Source organism: Anser anser (genome assembly GCF_964211835.1).
Source record: "Anser anser genome assembly, chromosome: 9".
NCBI lineage: Eukaryota > Metazoa > Chordata > Aves > Anseriformes > Anatidae > Anser > Anser anser.
In genome coordinates this window covers 19,019,769-19,037,848 of record NC_139729.1, presented here as the reverse complement: position 1 = coordinate 19,037,848, position 18,080 = coordinate 19,019,769, and the positions used below count along the sequence as shown (strand labels likewise).

Below are 18,080 nucleotides of genomic sequence, written 5' to 3'. Positions count from 1 at the left end.
TCTGTGACGCTTACAAAAAGTTTCCATCTGGCCCAGTGCGAACCGCACCACTCATTTCCCTGTGAGCTCTGGTGTCCGACACGTGTTTGGTTCTGGATGTACTGTGCAAACCTGGGCTACTAAGGAGTGGGGCTTTTGCTCCTTCCCTTCCTGGTTACAAGCATTACAGGAGAACCCGTCCCACGGTGGCTCTCCTCCCCTTTCTCATCCCCAGATTGCTCTACAGTACACAGAGGTAATGATTTTTATTTTTTCTAACACTTTTTTTTTTTTAAATATACTTCCATTAGGGTGAATGGCACATTACAGGCAATAGAGATAATGCTCCTGGTCCAAGAAAATTACAACTGAAATTAAGGCAAATCCATCAAAATATGACAAAAGAGAGGGGTAATAACACAGTGCAAACACAGCCACTCTAATAAGTGTTTTTCCACTGCATAAAATACACAATCATGATATTGATCCTTCTGCTTTAATTCTAATGACTGAGAACAGGCACTAATTGCTTTCCAAAATTGGGGCCAAAACAGTGTGCTTGTCATTTGGACGAGCAAGATGCTCTCAGGGCTTCAAATGTGCCATAAAGCCACAGAACAAACCCCATCCGTGCAGCGCAAGCAAGCCCATCTTCTTTATGGGAGCAAAGCTATCTCTCTTCACGACGGGAAGGGCTGCGTAATAAACCTGTCACGCTGTGTAATATGCTGAAAAGGATTGTGCGCTTTGTGGTGTGGTAAATTGTAGAGTTCACATTGCCCAGCTTTAAAATAAAAATGAAAACAAGGATAAAAGATATTTCCCTCCATTGTTTCAATTTTATGTACAAACTGTACGGCAGAAATACGTGCGCATTTGGCATCTAGGCTTAATTCTCCGCTTCTACAGCTTGGTCCCAGTCTGATCCTTATTTTAATGTAAATAAACGAGGCATCAGTTTTATCTCCCTCTCTCTCAGCACTAACAATAAACCAGAGAAATTACCACTTCATTTCCAACTTTTAATGCGGAGCTGGGAGACTTAGGAAGGATGAGTCTGCTGCCCCCCAGGAGCACCCACACCAGCACCACAAGCACGGAGCCTGCGCTTCAACCTCGTGCCTTGCACCAAACTCTGCAATGCAAAAGAAGTATTTTGACTCAGATAACTTCCCTGACCAGATGGATAGATTAAAAAAAAAAAAAAAAAAGAAAAAAGAAAAAGGAGGACACGGTGCCCTATCAAAAAGAAATGGCATATGCTTAAGCTTCGGTTGCCCCTTCTCTCGGAAGGGCAGAGCAGGGAGGGCAGCACACCAGGAGGGTGGCTGGAGGGCCATACAACAAGTCATGGAAAGCACCTTTTAATGCCAGAGTGCTTTCCAGCTCAGTTTTGAAACCCATGTTCTCTTGATCCGTTTACTGAAATTAGATTATGAACCATAAGGGGTTTACCCAGAGGTTTGATATAGGACTAATATTGTTTAATAGTAATTAACATTTGATTTACAGTGTTCCAGGGAACATTTCCCAAGTACCTTGAAACAAGAAGTGTACGACGGACTTTAATTGGGGCCGTGTTACAGTCACACAGACATGATGACTTGCATCAGAGCAAAAATCTGACAGGATAGCATGTGATCAAAGGTAACGCATATAGGATCATCGACGGCCCCGGAGTAACAGCCAGGCTCGCTCATGGGGCTCTGCGGCCACCAAGGGTAGCAAGAACAGTTCAAGAGGCTTATAAACAACAAGAGGCACAGGGCCCAGGGGCGGTCAGACAGTCACTCCCCGGGAGTCACAGTGTCTGCGACACCCCAGGCTTGCGTGTGTTTTTTCTTCTCCAAAATGTTAGAAGGTAAGAAATTATGATGGTTACAGTCGTAAACATTTCTTTTTCTTTGACGTTGATGGGAGAGTATTAGAGCACCCTGGAGGGCCGCTTTAATACCCTCGTGCTGACGTCAGGCACAGGTAGTACGCAGGCAGGGAAAGCACCGACAGGAACGTGCTGCAGTTGGAGCTTTGGGAGGCACGAAGTGAAGGGTACCAGCTGTATGTGCAAGCTCACTGAGTTGCTCCGAGCTGCCAGCTCACCAGAGCTTGATCTCCCATGGGAGTGTGCCTGGGGCAGAGCCACCCTCCCGCTGCCATCTGCCCCTTTGCAGTGACACCGATCGAGTCTATTCAGCCAGCCGTTCCCACAAACATACATTTGAGCCCTCTCCATTCCCCACACTCTGCTGAAACTTGCCAGCGTGGTCAAAGGTTACATGATAAGAGCTCTCCAAAAAGACCACACGTAATTATATAAGGCTTGATTCTTTCTGAAAGCCAGGCAGGCTCCCAAACGGGAGAGAATAACTTCAGTAACAATTTAAAAACCTTACTGAGTCTGTCCCTAGAGCAGACTTGTCCACAGTCATCATACACAGAGGGCTTCTTTCAGCAGTGGGAGAATCACAGAATCATGGAATGGGTTGGAAGGGACCTTAAAGACCACCCAGTTCCAACCCCCTGCCATGGTAGGGACCCCTCCCACCAGGCTGCCCAAAGCCCCATCCAGCCTGGCCTTGAGCACCTCCAGGGATGGGGCATCCACAGCTTCTCTGGGCAGCCTGTGCCAGTGCCTCACCACCCTCTGAGTGAAGAACTTCTTCCTTTTATCTCATATAAAGCTGCCTTCTTTTTTTTTTTTAGTTTAAAACCGTCACCTCCTATCCTACACTCCCTATCTTTCCTGTAGGCCCCCTTTAGGAACTCGAAGGCCACAGTGACGCCTCCCTAGAGTCTTCCCTTCTCCAGGCTGAACAACCCCAGCTCTCTCAAAATGTCATCAAAGGAGAGGTGAACATCCTACACATCAATAAGTCACCACTCCTAAGGGTAGTTTTCTGCGTGAGGGGACAGCAAGGAAGGCCACCAAGGAAGGCCAGCAAGGCAGGCCCCCCAGCTGCTCCCACCACCCAGGTCCTGGAGCTCACAGGACGAGCTGCACAGGGCTGAGAAAGCCCTAAGCTCCCAGTGGAAGGTGGCTGCATGGTCATGGAGCCACAGAGCTGTGTCACCAGGCTGTCAGCACCTCGAGCTCCACTTCAGCCGCCAGGCCACCCGCCATCAGAGCGCAGGAGCAGCATCGTGCTCCCCACGCTGGCAGGGCCATCGTCCCACGCTGCAGACCAGCGTGGTGATCAGCTGCACCAAGGGAACAGCTTTACTCAGAGACAATCACTTCGGCAAGGTGTTTTTCCACTAGAGCCATACTGCTCAGGGATCACACCTTCGCTCCTGCCTTACCGTGAGTAGCCCAAGGTATCTAGTCATTGCCCCTCACACCAAATTCATTTTGGATTTCAAAAAGAATGGAATAAAATGCCCAGAAATGAAGGGAATTCAAACCGCCTGGATGGTTTGGGGAAGAGCAATGAGTGAAACAGCATCCTGCACTGTTTCATTTTATTGCAAATCCCATGACAAATCATGTCACCTTGACAGACCAATATCTAAGGCCCTGAGCTAGAGCAGCCACGAGACCCATGCATCACTTTGATGAAAAGCTATACAAAGGAAATCTGTGATTCAGTTTTTTATTTATTTTTAAATAGTTTAATCCATCATCATACTATGGTGGCAAGAAGTAAAGACTCCACCTTAGCCATCTCCAAAAGTGTGGAGATGTCTGGGCTAATGCTCCAAACGGCCTTGGACTCCATCACTGACAAAAGGTCCCCAGAAAAACAACTGTATGTGGTAGTACCTGTAATATTTATCTGAAAAAGGAGACTATTTTGAATCTATTTTGCTTCATCTGCTACCTGAAGCAGGTAGAGTTAAGTGACATTTCATTGCCACAGTAAAATCACATCGCATGCAGAAAGGAGTATGGCAGCACACACTCATGGCCTCGCCCGTGGGACGTGGAGCCACTGGGTCCTCCCTGCTCCTTCCCACAGCGTGGTCAGGGTGACAGGGTGGCCTTCAGAGGGGACCATGTCTCACTGGTGACCACCAGGTGGCAATCACGACACAGAAACGCACCCCCTCCCCATGGGGACCTCCAAGGGACTGCCAGGTTTCCCCCTGTGCAGGTGACCACCCTGGGTGGCCGGTGTCATGGAAGCCCTTGGCTAGGCCAACCCACTGCTCCAGCCACACACAGACACCACGAAGACCAAAACAGACTGGGAACTGGAAACACAGCTCAAGCTCCCAAGTTCCCAAGGGAAAAGGAAAGCGAGGAAGGTGCATGACCAGCCTGCGGGAGTTCAGCTGCAGGATGGAAAGTACCTGAAAACACCCAAGACATCCAGGAGAAATTACTGCCAACTTCAGCGGAAGTTTTCCTTGTTGCACTGCCAGTAGACTTCCATGGCACAGCATGAAAATCTACAGGTTCCTTAGTCCAGACACCTTCAAAACCATGGTGGTGCTGCCAAAGGCATAACATGAAGTCTGTGGGCAGAACTAAGGGGTGCACTGTCACAGCACGGACTGTCCCCAGAGCTACAAGTGACTCATCCTCTTGATTCCCCTAGTGCGGGCAGTGGGGACTAGAAGCATTTGAACCCAAACAGCATGACACTGCTACAAGGGGCAACAAGAACAGGAAGGAAAACTCACTTGACTGCCTGCTCAGGAACCATTATATTAATGGCCCATTCTATCAAACGAGCCACAACAACTTTGCAAAATTGGCTGTGCCTGTATCAGAGAAGAAGAAACAGGCCCAGGAGGATGTGGTGACAGCTCTCCAGTCAACAAAAGTGAGGCTGGGGCTTCAGCTTCCTTACCTAGTCACCGGGCCATGAAAGTTCAGAAAACCAAGCATGCAAAGAGCTGCTGGTCACCTGCTCACTTCTCCTTTGGGTGGGCTGTGACTTGCAAGACAGCCAGCTTATAAACGAGCTCAAAAAACAAACATGGACATTTGGGACCTTCAAGAGGTTTCCTTGTATTGCAGTGTCTAAACATGCACATATTTACAGCTTAAAAAAAAACAAAACGGGTCACCAAGGTTTTATGCTCCCATCTCGACAAGGCACTTACTGGAGTACAACTGAGTCCCAGAGGAAACGACTATGTATGAAGACAATCATGGAAGTTTTCTTTCCTGACAACACCCTTTACATCTTGGAAACTACCAAAACATCCAGATGAGAATATACAATGCTGTCAGAAGCTCAAAATAAAGAAACACGTTAGCCAAAGAAAAAAGACATTAGCCCAACCTCCTAATTTCCCCTGTTTCTGCTAGAAAGGGGGGGTGTTCATGACAAGATGCCAAGCAGTACAATCACCCTCCAGTCTTCTCTCTGTTGGAGTCAAAGACGACAAAAAACCTCTGCCAACATGAAACTTAGTCACAGTGAAGTTCACAGCACAGCCAGCCCCGAGTTAAGTGGGGCTCAAAGGGAGGCCACTTCAGTTCACGCACAGCAGTTTAGCTAGGAAATACGGAGTGACCTAACCGCTCATGTGGCTCTCAAGAAGCACATGTGAAACTTGCTATTACTGGGCACACAAAGCAGCCACAGATGATAACGAACTTAAAAAACAAAACAAAAACAACCCTCAGGGAAACAGGGACTTCAGTTTAGTTTACTTTTACTCTTAGGGCTGATAGGTCTCTGCCAACACAGTTAATTTAAAAAAAAAAAAAAAAAGCTTTATGTAAGTTTTAAGTTTTACCAGAAGTTTGAGTTGAGGACTAAACACTACTGTGCTGACACAGTACATCATCTGCGCTACTCCATCACAACAGTTTTGCAAGGGGAAGAGAAAGTGGCTTTAGGCCCAACTCCCAACTCCCACTACTGTACATATTCCAGATTACATCCAGATCTCAATCACCTTTAAAATTTGGCCACAGCATTGCCACAGGTCAGAGCTAACTGCTCTGGATCACCAACTAAATCAGGACTACTCATTTTTTTCCAAGATAACTAAAAAGGTTTATTAATGTCCACCATTACTTATTGAGGCCCTCTCAATAGGAAACAGTGTGGCTGCTCCAGGTGGGTGCTTGGCACACAGCAGCTGTTCCCAAGAAAGAGGAAAAAATGTTGAGAACTACAAGGTCTTCATGAAGGAAAGACAAAATGAACTTGCAATCTGGATCCAGCTCAGCACAGGCTATTTGAGTAACCTGGCTTAAAATCTCCTCCTTCACAGCAGTGCCTGTGTTTTGAACTCTTGACAGCAATGGCTTTACAGTGCCTCCTAAAAAGCACAGAGTGCTTTAGGAGCAGATAAAATTCTTGATTTCTAACATCGTTCCTTGAAGCAATGCAAATTTAAATACCACAAAATTTGTGACTTTGCTATTTAATAGCAAAGGCTTGAAAACCAGATGAGCCTCGCTGCTACTGACCTTCTTCCTCTGGCAGTGACGTGCCTATACACTTTGTACTCTTCTTATATAAAGCATGAAAAACTGAAAGGATGCCAGCACCCTACAATGCTTGTGCTGGTCAGGCTAAGTACCTGTGTGTGCTCCCTTTAGTCTGCAAGCTCTCTGAGTAAAGACCATACAACTCATTAATGCTGTGATGTGCCAACACACTGAAGCAAGTGCTGAAAGAAGTTAACGTTACATAGCCATGAGACATAACTAGAAACAAGCTATCCTTAGCCTCATCTGAGCTCCTCCACTAACTACAAGAGACACACAATACAAGTATCTTGTTAACAGATTCATGTCTCTATTGTATGCAAACTAAGTGAGACCAAGAACTCCAAGACTGGAAATCTCATTTATGTCTACTTTCAACGGCAGTGACATACCCTGTTGCGAAGTTGCTGTCTTCTTTCCAGTCCACTATCCGGCAGATGAAGAGCATATTTGAATAGTCCTCAGGTCTGGCCACAAAGTCTGAAGGGCAATCAGCTAAAGACACGTAGGCCCTGGGCACTCTGTGGTCCACAGGTGAGAACATGGCACACTTCCTGAAGAGTTCACTATTCTTATCTGCCAGAAGCTTGATGAAGCCTGTAGCTGCTCGGGAATGCTTCTTTTCCAAAATATAGACCACCTGGAAGAGACAAAGCTTTCTACAGTTAGTACATTCAGAGAAACTTACTTTCTGCAGCACAATAGGGATACACAGAGCCTCAGCAGCATAGCTGGAAAAAAATCACATGGCCTATATCCTATATTTCACTGTCTGTGTGTATGTGCGTGCATGCATTTTTTTAACTGAGCCCCTATTTACAATGTATTTTCCTTGCTATCTTGCTCATGGCTATAGAAGAGCTAAGTGCCTTCCAAGTGCTAGCTCTCCACAGCAATTTTCTTGATTACAGAACAAAACCAGACACGAAGCAGATGCTTCCAAATGCAGGGAATTAGCCACAACATACAAGCAACTCCTGTAAAATCTTTCATTTGTATCCTCGGCCTGTGATTTCAACATTCAGTGCAGAACAGGCCAGTCCAAAAACGGTGCCTCTGGCGGATCCAATGCTAACCACAGGAAAGGATGTGCTGTGGGGAATTTGGCAGTTCTCTCCTCTGTGCTTTCTGAAGTTAGGGGTTATTTTACCTTTATACAAGACGGCTTTGAAAAGAATAATAAATTACAATATCATTAAATAATTGTTCCAGAGAGGTGTTCATCCAGGCTATATTTTTGTAGACCATAATAAATCACTGGATAACAGAAATATTATAGCTGATTTCCTAAACTTATACAGATGAGTCCTTCCAGAAGGTTTCAGGAGCTGCACCTCTGTGCAATTCTGAGCACTGGAATTGCCACGCTGGATGAGACCAGCGGGCAACCCAGCCCAGAATAGGGACCGGAATGAGAGGCTGCAAAGGAAAGCACAAGACGTGGAAAAGACCTGACCCAACCTGACCCAGTAGTCTTTTTCTGGTCTCTTAATATTCAAAGATTGGCTCAAATCTTGAACCAACAGCACTAACAGCCTTTCCAAAGTCTGTAAGAATTAGTTCTGACAACTCTGGATATCCTGACACTCATATTAGTATCCAATTTTTTTTTTCCTGAATCTTGCTAAGTAATTTTGCCTAACAAACAAAGGGAATTTATACTAGCATAATCAGTAAAAATAGCAAGACACTTGAGTTTTATCAGATTGGACAATTACTCTCTTTGAAACAGGGAATGTGATTCAAAGATCAACAAATGGAGGCTACAGGGAGGCCAGTGCTGGTCTCCTTCTGCCTTTGGGAGCACACACATATGCTCGCCACTCCCCACGGAGTTACCTTAGCTGTCCTTTGAAGAAACTTATCCGGGAGGAGCCTGGGATCATTCACCTTGGGTGCATCATCTTGTTTTGTTTTGTGCACAGCACCGATCCCAACAGCCTTCACTGCATCAAATTAGAAACACAACAGTTACTGTAGCACATTTCCATCCTACATTTATATTGGACTTTTTCTTTAAATTACAATACAAGGTGCATGCACTAGACTTATCTGAAAGGAGAAAGATCTTAAGTGCTTGAATAACTAAGGATTAAGCAGTTATAAATCCAGACTAGAAAAGAAAGCATATATATGCTCACTTACCATGCAGATCTGCTGAAAAACAAGATTCAAAACAAACTTCACAAACACAATATATCAGCCATAATAAAGAAAATGGTGGAAAAAACGTTCTATTTCTTAAATACTAAGAACTGTATTAATTTCCTGGCATTTCTTAGTTGGAGTCATTAACATTATATAAATAGTCCTTTAAGTACATACATTCATTTAATATTTAATTTCCTTAACAAATGTTATGCAAGGTTATAAAGTGCATGTTTATCTTAGAAGCTGAAGCCACATCTACGGAGCTGCCCCTCTGCAGCTGGGGAACAGGATTATTAAAAAGTCTTACGAAAGCAATTGCTGTGTATGATAAACAGCCACACTCCTTCCCCCCGAAACTCCTTCAACAGATACCAAGAGTATTTAAATCAACTGTCAACTAAATTGTGGCTCACAATTTTCACAATGAGAGTGTCTGTTACAGGCGGCTGGCACACCGAATGCTTTCTGTATTTCCAAACAGCCAGCACAATCTTTGCCATGGAGAAGGCTGCCCCATGTGAGCCAAATGACTTCTGAGAGCCCACGTTTGTTACTGGTCTGACAGTGGTTTTAGGACGTGCTCTTCTCTGGAGAGCTTCTGGAGGATGGCTGCCATTTTCCACTTGTGCGCACCGCATCTGCCTCGAGCACACACATGTGCTAAAATCAGGCCCTGAGCGTTCAGAAGAAGCTTGCTTTCTTGAAAAGTGGCACCAGTGCCACTTTCAAGTGCAAGTTTCAAGGGACGTAGCTGTCACTGCTTCCCTTAGAAGCCGCGAGATAAAGTAAGCTTTCGCTGAAGACCGTGTACCTCACGCACGCCAGAAGGCCTCGAGGACAGCAGCGGTGACACCCAGACCCGGGCCCCCAGATGACGCCCATCTGTCCCGCGGGGACCCTGGCGGGGAGCTGCCGGTGACATGACGGATGAAGGCCGCGCGGCTCCGGGAGGGGAAGGAGCAGCTGCCGGCAGCAACGGGGGCCTGTGTGGAGCGGGGGGCGGCAGCCAGCCCTGAGGGGGACGGCTGCGGAGCCCCCTCACGAGGGCACGCTCACAGATGGTCCTGCCGTCACGGACGGCCTGGATTGCCTTCGGGCAACGCTACACCAGCAGTCGGTTGACAGTGACAGCTACCGCACTAATGACAAACTCCGGTTCTCATATGCTGCTAATTACCCCCAGCCTTGCCTTCTGATGTGAAGCTCCTCAGACTTGGGCTCTCCTCTGAGATCATCTTTTCATGAAGTATCTGAGTGACTCTGTTTAGATTTATTTGATCTTTACTGTCTTTCCAGCAAGGATGAGAAGAGAGCAGGCAGATATTTCAGCGGTTTAAAAATAAAAATCTACTTTCCCAAAAAGCAAGAAGCAGTAATAGCAGCAAACCCCTTTCTCTCACACTCTTCCTGCTGGAATGAACTCGGGTTTGCCAAAACGGGGGTTACTAAGGGATAAATCCCCCACAGAGTTTCACGGTGACAAACAAGTCGGAAATAAAATTGTTTGGATAATTACAAACAGTTTAAAAAGTGGAGATATCCAAGTTACACACCTCATTGCTTACCTCCTCTAAGATCACGGTCAGCTAGAGGTTGTACCAGGAAATCGGTTAGTAAAAAATAAGAGCAAGGAGCCGTTCTGTTTTCTTAAAAATTTTCAAGCCATCAGTTAATAGTCAAGGGTTTATGGTGTGCCAGCCATAAAGAGAGCTCGGACAAAGAACGGGATGATCTGAGACAAAGAAACATTGGCAGGCGCAGAGGGCAATGAGAGCTTGGTAGCCTTCCAAAGGCCGGGCACGCAGACACACCTGACACAAGCCCAGGGCTTTACTGGAATAAACTGCCCCACTGCACGGCACATACTGGTTGGAAGAGCAACCAGATCTAAACGTGTCTGGAAAAAGCAAGACTTGCACTCACTGCTTTCCCAGCCCAGCAGAATGACAGCACCGTCTCGAGGCACAACAGACAAGAATGAGAAAAGCACCATGCTCGAGGAACACGGCCCTATTAACACTGACTTCTTTCCGCTTCTCCTTCCAATTCCCATCTCTCCAGAAAGTTGCTTGCATTTTTTCACAGAAGCAGTCAAAAAAGGAGCCAGCAGCTGCGTCCTTGGGAGGTATCACATACACGCATACAAAAGCGCAGAACCACCAGGAGGGGCTGTCGCTGGGAGCACAGCAAATGGGTCACCAGTGTGTCTTTCACCCGGGACAAAGAACAGGCAGGACTGCAGCATTTCACCCCGCTGGGGTGAAGCTGAGCTCCATGTGAACTCAGGACAGGTACCAGAAGGCATCTGAAGTCTCGCTGTGACACATGGTAGAGCTTGCCTTTTTCCTTCACAGCCAAAATCAACCATGGGCCTTTGGCTGGCTGGAGAATACCTTCTTCCTCAGGGGTCTCTCCAATTTCAGCATCCCTCCCAAAAATTCCTGGAGTTTCTACTAACTCCATCAGAAAGAGGCTGGGATCTACAACTATACCATCAACAGAAAGAAAGTAAATCCCAGCTATCTACTTATACCTACCCATCTTTCTGCATCAACTTTAGTATCTAAAAGGTCATCACATGCATTTACTGGCGGGCAATGCTCCTGAAACTACAGACAGGAAAGCAGACACCCGAGGAACTCTACTTCTGGGGCCAAGAGAGGTGGACTTTTCTCATAGCTCGTAGCTGCTCTTTTTGAAGTCAAAATTCTGCTGGTACCAGAGCTGCATCTAATGCTCAGAGGTCTCCGTTAGCAGTGAGGGCTCCCCCTGTGACAAACCCCTCTGCTCAGGGATATCCACAATGGCCTCCTGACTTAGTTGTGAAGTTACTGCATGGAGACTTGTATCTCAACTGAAGTATCATGACAGAGAAGCTGCCACAAGTCTGTCACCTGAGTCCCCTAAATACAGTCTGACAGTGCCTCTCCTTCGCTGCACATCCGCCTGCTCCTCAACGAAGCTGGAATTTGATGCGTGGGTGGGCGCAGAGTCGAGGTGGCAGGGCCCCTGCAGATGCCGGTGGTCTAGAAGATCTGAGCTGTGAGACACAAACATCTCCCACAACGGGCAGAGCCACGCAGGCAATCCTGAAGGAGAGCTAACTTGAGAGAGGAGCAGGGTTTTGAGCAGGGGAGGTGGGAAGAAACTCCTTGCATTACGCCAAACTAAAAATGAATTATTCTGACCCCTTTACCGTAGTGGTTATCCAATGACCATTCAATATTTCCACCCTGGGCAAAGACATGTTTTCTGAGAAAGATTTACTATGTTAGCTTGGGCAATACTTCATAAGCTTATCTTACAGTGAAAACACTTCAGCAACTAGGATCCAGTGAAACTGCATTATAATCTCAGTGTTTTCCTTTCAGCAATTATCTGACAAACCAAAACTGTAATAGTCTTACTTTAAAAAAAAAATTAGGCACTAGATACAAAAAGCAACTCAAATTAGTTATGTTATTACCAACAAAGCAGATCCAGAACATTGTGGAATTTGCCTCCCTCTGTAAGAGATCAGTTGAGGCAGCTTCAACACACAGTTACATTTTCTGACAGGCATTCCTAGTCAAACTTTTTTTTCTAAGGCCCCCCAAATTTCCTTTTACAATTAAATTACCATGACATTAAAAGGTGACCAAAAGTCAAACTAGAATTCTGATTACTTGTGACAGATCCAAAAGTATTTTCACTAGGTTTGCATTGGTCACTGTGGAAATCTGCAATTCTGTCCAAAAAGAATATAATTAAAGATGCAATATCCACTTGAAAATGAAAATATATCTAAGTTTCAGATCTCAAAAACAACTCACTGGAAAAAAATCTTCTCTCCCTGGATGGAAAGAAACAATTAAAAAAAAAAAGTTCAAAGTTTGCTACTTCAGCTAGAAGAAAAATCTACTTGAGAAGTTAGTTGGCTTACTCTACATGGGCATTTCTGAAAAAAAAAATCAGGCGATGTTAGCGGTATGAAGCTTTTAAAAAAAAGAAAATGCTACTTTTCAGTTTAGTGCTCAAGTACCAGAACATCTGTAAACCTTTGAAGAGCAAAGCTTATTCCTAAACAAGCAACAACACCTAGGTTGTCTGTTTCAATAAGCAGTTTTCAGCAGATTATGTTTTAGTACCAAACACATGGAAACCGATGTAAAACAATTCAACTGATTAGAAATACCATCTCAAGGGTTGTGTGTCACACTCAACAGGATGCATTTTTGGAACTTCTGTCTATACCAACACAGGAAACGTACAGAAATGAAAACTCCCTTAAACCAAAAAGCAACACATTCAAACGCACGTGCACGTTTACCCCATACGTGCGCATAGCTATTGTGGCATGATCTTCATTTCAGGGATAACAAGAATGAAACATGTTGCTGCTGAAGGTGGTACATGGGCTCTTCACATTCTGTCACTGATTATTTATTGGTACAGAACAGGTTTTTCCTCCAGAACGCAAAATTGCTGGTACTAACCAATGGTTCACATCCGTACTCAGTTTCCCCCTTCACCAAGTAAACCAAAATGTAATTTTCTGAGAGACAAAAGAATCTGGTTTCTTAAAAACACATGTCCCTAGTCAGATGATTTCAGCTCCTATAACGTTATTTTGGTACCTATACGGGTATAAGCTCTGAGCTCCTCCTGATCTTGGGAGATTTCTCCTGCATGGAGCCTGCAGCCCACGGGTACGAGAGCTCTCTCAAGTCTCACCCAGCAGACCACAAAGCCTCTTTGCCCTCTCAGCCACCCACTGCCACAACACCTCAGGGGATCCCCCTTCTCTGAGGCTGCTTCCCTTCTACACAATTTGAATTTAAATTCAAAAGTAACAACGGGTTCAAAAGTTGAGTGGGACAGCCAGCGTTATCGCATAAGCCACGTGTACTTTAGGTGACAAGGTGCCCTCTTCAGCTGTACCTCCTCTGTTTGAGGTTAGAGGTGTGCTCAGCGTTAGCAGCTCAGCAGGAACAGCACCAGCCCAACACCGTTTGACCTGAAACCCTGTTACTACTTGGGCAGCAAAAGGGCCGTTTCACTTGGCACCCGACACTATCCAGAACTAGAACTTGCTTTAAATAGGCTGGGAAAATACCACACAAGAAGCGGTATCCTGTGAGCATTACACACACAGAGCTTTCCACCTGTGCTGGAGGGAGCACAGTTGACTGTGACATGCCTGGTAAGCCAACAGCTTTGGAATTCGACAAGTGCAGCCTGTCCAAAATCAGCCTAGCAGCTCCCGTGTGCAATGCAAGAAGGCTCCGCAGGTACAAAAGCAGAGCAGCTCCAAACCACGCGGCACCGCCGAGCAGTCTCATCACTGCGTGACAAAGGAACACAAGTAACTTCTCGGAGATGTTTGTTTCAAATAAGACAACTCACCCCGCCACAGCTGTTCATGTCTAAACACCTGAACTCACACATCTGCATGCCCAATGGCTCACTGAAGACAAAGACCGGGAGGTTCAGATGATTAGCAAGAAGATTTTTGAAGATGCACAGATGGGAGGAGACCCTCAGAGAGGGAAAGGAAGGGCACAATAACAAATGTGTACAGCAAAAACACGAGCATCTGCAATAACACAGAGCAAAGGCAATGTGAAGAGGTGAGTGTAGCTGGCTTCCTTACACATGCGATGCAGCCAAGCATGTAACTCTTTACTTGTATTTAGCCACCTCCACAAGGGAGGACGGGGGAGATGGCAGAACGATGAGACAGAATTATCACTGTTCCTTAGAACCCTCCAAGCCTGACCAACAAAGACAGCATCATTTTGGGAAGCTGCCACCTACCCCAACCGATCAAATCGTATCTGTCTCAGCAGCCATGAAACATTCCTATAACCACAGCACTGCTATTCAGACCTCTGACCCTCTTCCATCCTCGAGAAGCTGCCAGTCAACATGGGGGCTGAAAGCTTTATTGTAACAGAAATAAATATCCAAAAAATCAGGTAGTGTTGCAGTCTACATAAATGCAGTTTTGTTATATTATTAAAAGTAAAATTAAAATGTTACAAAAACATTTCCATTAACCGTTTTGCCTACTTAATGTTCTTCCTTCCTGCATGTGCATTTGTTCCTAAAGTGTGTGTGTCCAATTTTACTATTGCATGGAAAATATGTTAGCTGAATGAATCCTGATCTGATTCATCCTGGAAATCTTGCTGCTAACAATGACCATACTCTAATATGTTTATCTTCACACCCACCATTCATTCTCAGTATCGTGCCCTCTCACTTTACTTGACCTAAACTTGTAACTCAAAGGAGAAACACAGGTGAATTCAGGAACATATGGTAATATGCTGAACTTAATCTAATTCAGCTTACGCAATTGCATAAGTGTTGTGGTTTTGTGTTGTTTTTTTTTTTTCTTTTCCTTGCTTAAGAAGTCATTTGGGGGTCAAGATAACTTACTAGGAAAGAACAGCATAAGAAGCTTTCACAACATTAACTTCCATTGCAGGCTTCAGCTGTGCAACAAAAGAATAACTGAGGCTTAGTCAGCCTGTATCATTTAATCAATGCTACCATAAAGCCCAATTTGTTCAACACCAATTGAACACTTTTCTGAAGCTGTACTGTTTATTCTTCAAGAAATCCATGCTCTCATTTACAAAAAGTTATAGATCCAGAGACCCACAAACATGAACTTAGGATAAATGAATACAGAGCTGTCTTGAGCAGCTGAAACAGCTCCAGCTTCTCTGCTGGTTTTCCAGGCTTCAGCAGAGTGAAACTGATCTGATTTTTGACAGTTCCACCTCAAGGATTTCTATTAAAAGCCGTGTAACTGAGAAGATTTCCTGGTGAGCTTTCACTCTGCTGTGGCCTAGAAATGTTGAGAGCTATGCAGTGGAGACGATCCATCTCCAGAAAGCTGCAGGCTAGGAAAGAAGCATGAAGTCTCCTCAAGAGCACTCAGAGTAAACAGGAGCCTCTGAAGAGGAGAGAGTACATTTATTCCTTCTAGCAGCCAGTGAGGTTGGGAGGCTCCACATTTGTCATAGAATTCATGGCAGCAAAACTGAAAGAAGGGGGACCCAACCAGAGTGACGGGACAAGCACACTGTCCAGATTCTCATCACCATCATCCTGTCCTTACCATCAGACTTGGCCAAGTAGAGAAAGAAATAGTAATATCACCTAAACTCCTACACCAACAGGAGACTGCATTAACTGCACAAAGGCTCCAGGTTGCAAGAGGAAGGCACAATTTTAGGTTATCACGTCTGACCTTACCAAGCTTGCCAGTGACTGATCGGTCACATTTGTCTTGAAAAGGGACTGACCAGAGCTCACCTGGCCAGTGCTGGACACGCAGGGAGACAGGACTGGGCTGTGCAGCAGCTACAACCCAAATTCTATTGACCCTACTTATTAACCACCAGCTACTTGATTCAATTTTCCATCACATAATTGGTCGAGTCAGCTGTCAGTTTACTCTGCCCGTAAATGAGCTATTTCTATTCAAGCTTCATTACGTCAAGGCAGGGAGCAAGCCTCGGACATTCACACGTTCAAGCCCTGATTTGCAGAAGTGTAGCTGCAAGGGGAAATCCTGAACAAACACAGCTCTCTGATTGCTGCCAGGGCAGCCAGTCCCCCAACCTGATTACTTCTGCGAGCCACCCCGTGGGAAGCAGGATATTCTGCGTATCTGGTAAAGTAAGATCTCTCATGAGAAGAGCTGAAAAAAAAGCTAAGCAAACTAGTTTGACAAAGATAGCTTTTGGCACAGTGACACAGTTTTACAAACTTTTATTTGAATATCCTTTCACAAAGAAAGGCTGAAGCGCTTTTATGAGCACAGCTGCCACTCTCCAGAGTACGAGTAGTTGCTACCGTTCAATTGCTGATTTTTCTTTATCAGAGTGAACCGATTCCAATATTTAACAAGAGACAGCTCACATTTGTACGAAACTCATGTGACACAGGTCTGTATAGGGATACACCGTCGTAAAGTATTCTGTACAGAACATCTTGCACTTTTCCTGGGCTGGGAGGATACAGAAAAGTTTCTATTTTTTATTACGTATTGACATGCAGCATAAGGAAAATCCTTTTACAGCGGTGAAAAGTCATAGAAATAACCTATCATTTAGCACCGGGCTGGAATAAAAGTTACACTACCTCTGTTCCAGTAGGGAATGAGAATGACGATTAAGGAAAAGAATTACAGATCTGGCAAAGGCTGTGCCCACTGGTGGATGACTTCTTCGGATAGCAGCGACACAGAACAAGCTGAGGTCTCAGGATAAAACACAGAGGACTCGCATGTCATGAGATACCGAGCACCACGGAGAATTAATGTTTTCTCTGTACACAACATTGTTCAGACTCGTGCCAGGATATTATGCCTTGCTCTTTGCCTGCATTTCAAGAGGACACAGGAACTCCAGAGAGGGTTTAAAGGACACTAGTGAGCGAGCTGAGAAACCTTCTTCAGATTTGACACTCAGGGTGCTCATTCTTGCTGTCTTTGTGAGGAAAGAACAAAGAGAACTTTTTTTTTCAGCATGTAAAAGTATTAATGCTGTGGAAATACAGTTGAAATTGTAATGTGCTAGAGGAAAGGGATTTCCATCTTTGCTAAAAAAGACCTACATCCAACGACCAGAACTTAACATTAAGAAAATCTAACTTTGGAACAAAGTAATATTGCTTTTTGTGTGGAACAGCTTGCAGGAGAGGAAAAGGGCTCATCACTTCCCCGATCAGAGACCTTCCTGAAGATAATCTTTAACCCAACTTCTCAGCAAGAAAGGTTCAGAAAAGCAGAGCGAACTAGTTTGACCAGGACAGTTTCTGGCACAGCGACACCGGTTATGAACTTTTATTTAAAGATCCTTGAGCAAGGCAATGCCGCGACACTTTTACGAGCATGAGAACATTCAGAAATTAGGCAGGCTGACAGGCTGAATGCGATCATCTCTTCAGCCCTGCGGACTTCCCTATTGTTCATCCCATCCCTTCTTGGGTCTTCGGGTGGCAAGGGCAGCAAGCCTGGCTCTCAGACCTGCAGCACTCCAGGGAGGCAGACCCAACGCCCAGGTCTCAGCCTGCAGCACCATGCCTAACCCTTCCTACCAGCTTGGTGTAAGTCCCAAGGAAGCGCAGTAAGCCCCAAGCGCGACACCTTCAAGGAATTCAGCCCACTCAGACCTGGGCCACAATCAACGCACACAAAGCTTCATGCTTCAGAGCTTCTGACAGCAAGGGCCAAGCTGAAATTCTTTGCCCCAGTGTGTAATTAGAGATGGTAATTAGAGATGGACGGGGGACTGAGCTCTGAAGAAGAGCAGAGCCACAGTGAGGGATGGGACCCAAGCCAGCGTAGAAAAGATATCAAAACCAGCCCGCGCTCCCAGCATGACCCAGAGTGCTCTGATCTGAATGACTCGTCTACTTCTGTTCTTCATGGTTCATTCTGATCAGCAGCAGCGGAGTAAGTGAGCCAACAAAGATGTTGTGTAACTCTACTCTGCCGTCAGAAAGGAAGAAAGCTGTCTTAAACTGAGAGGCAGCAATCTGCAGAGCTTGTGTGTGT

The 18,080-nt window shown here is 45.4% G+C and overlaps 1 protein-coding gene across 3 annotated transcripts in view; it reads right to left on the bottom strand.

Annotated features, from left to right (window-relative positions):
- Positions 1–18,080, bottom strand: part of DIS3L2 (DIS3 like 3'-5' exoribonuclease 2) — a 192,318-nt gene that overhangs the window by 109,387 nt on the left and 64,851 nt on the right. For all 3 annotated transcript variants that reach the window (XM_083848724.1, XM_083848725.1, XM_083848726.1), the window contains 2 exons: positions 8,213–8,319; positions 6,766–7,013 (listed from right to left, as the gene is read on the bottom strand). In XM_083848724.1, coding sequence (XP_083704850.1) covers positions 6,766–7,013; positions 8,213–8,319 — 355 coding nt within the window. The remainder of the gene's footprint in view (positions 1–6,765; positions 7,014–8,212; positions 8,320–18,080) is intronic.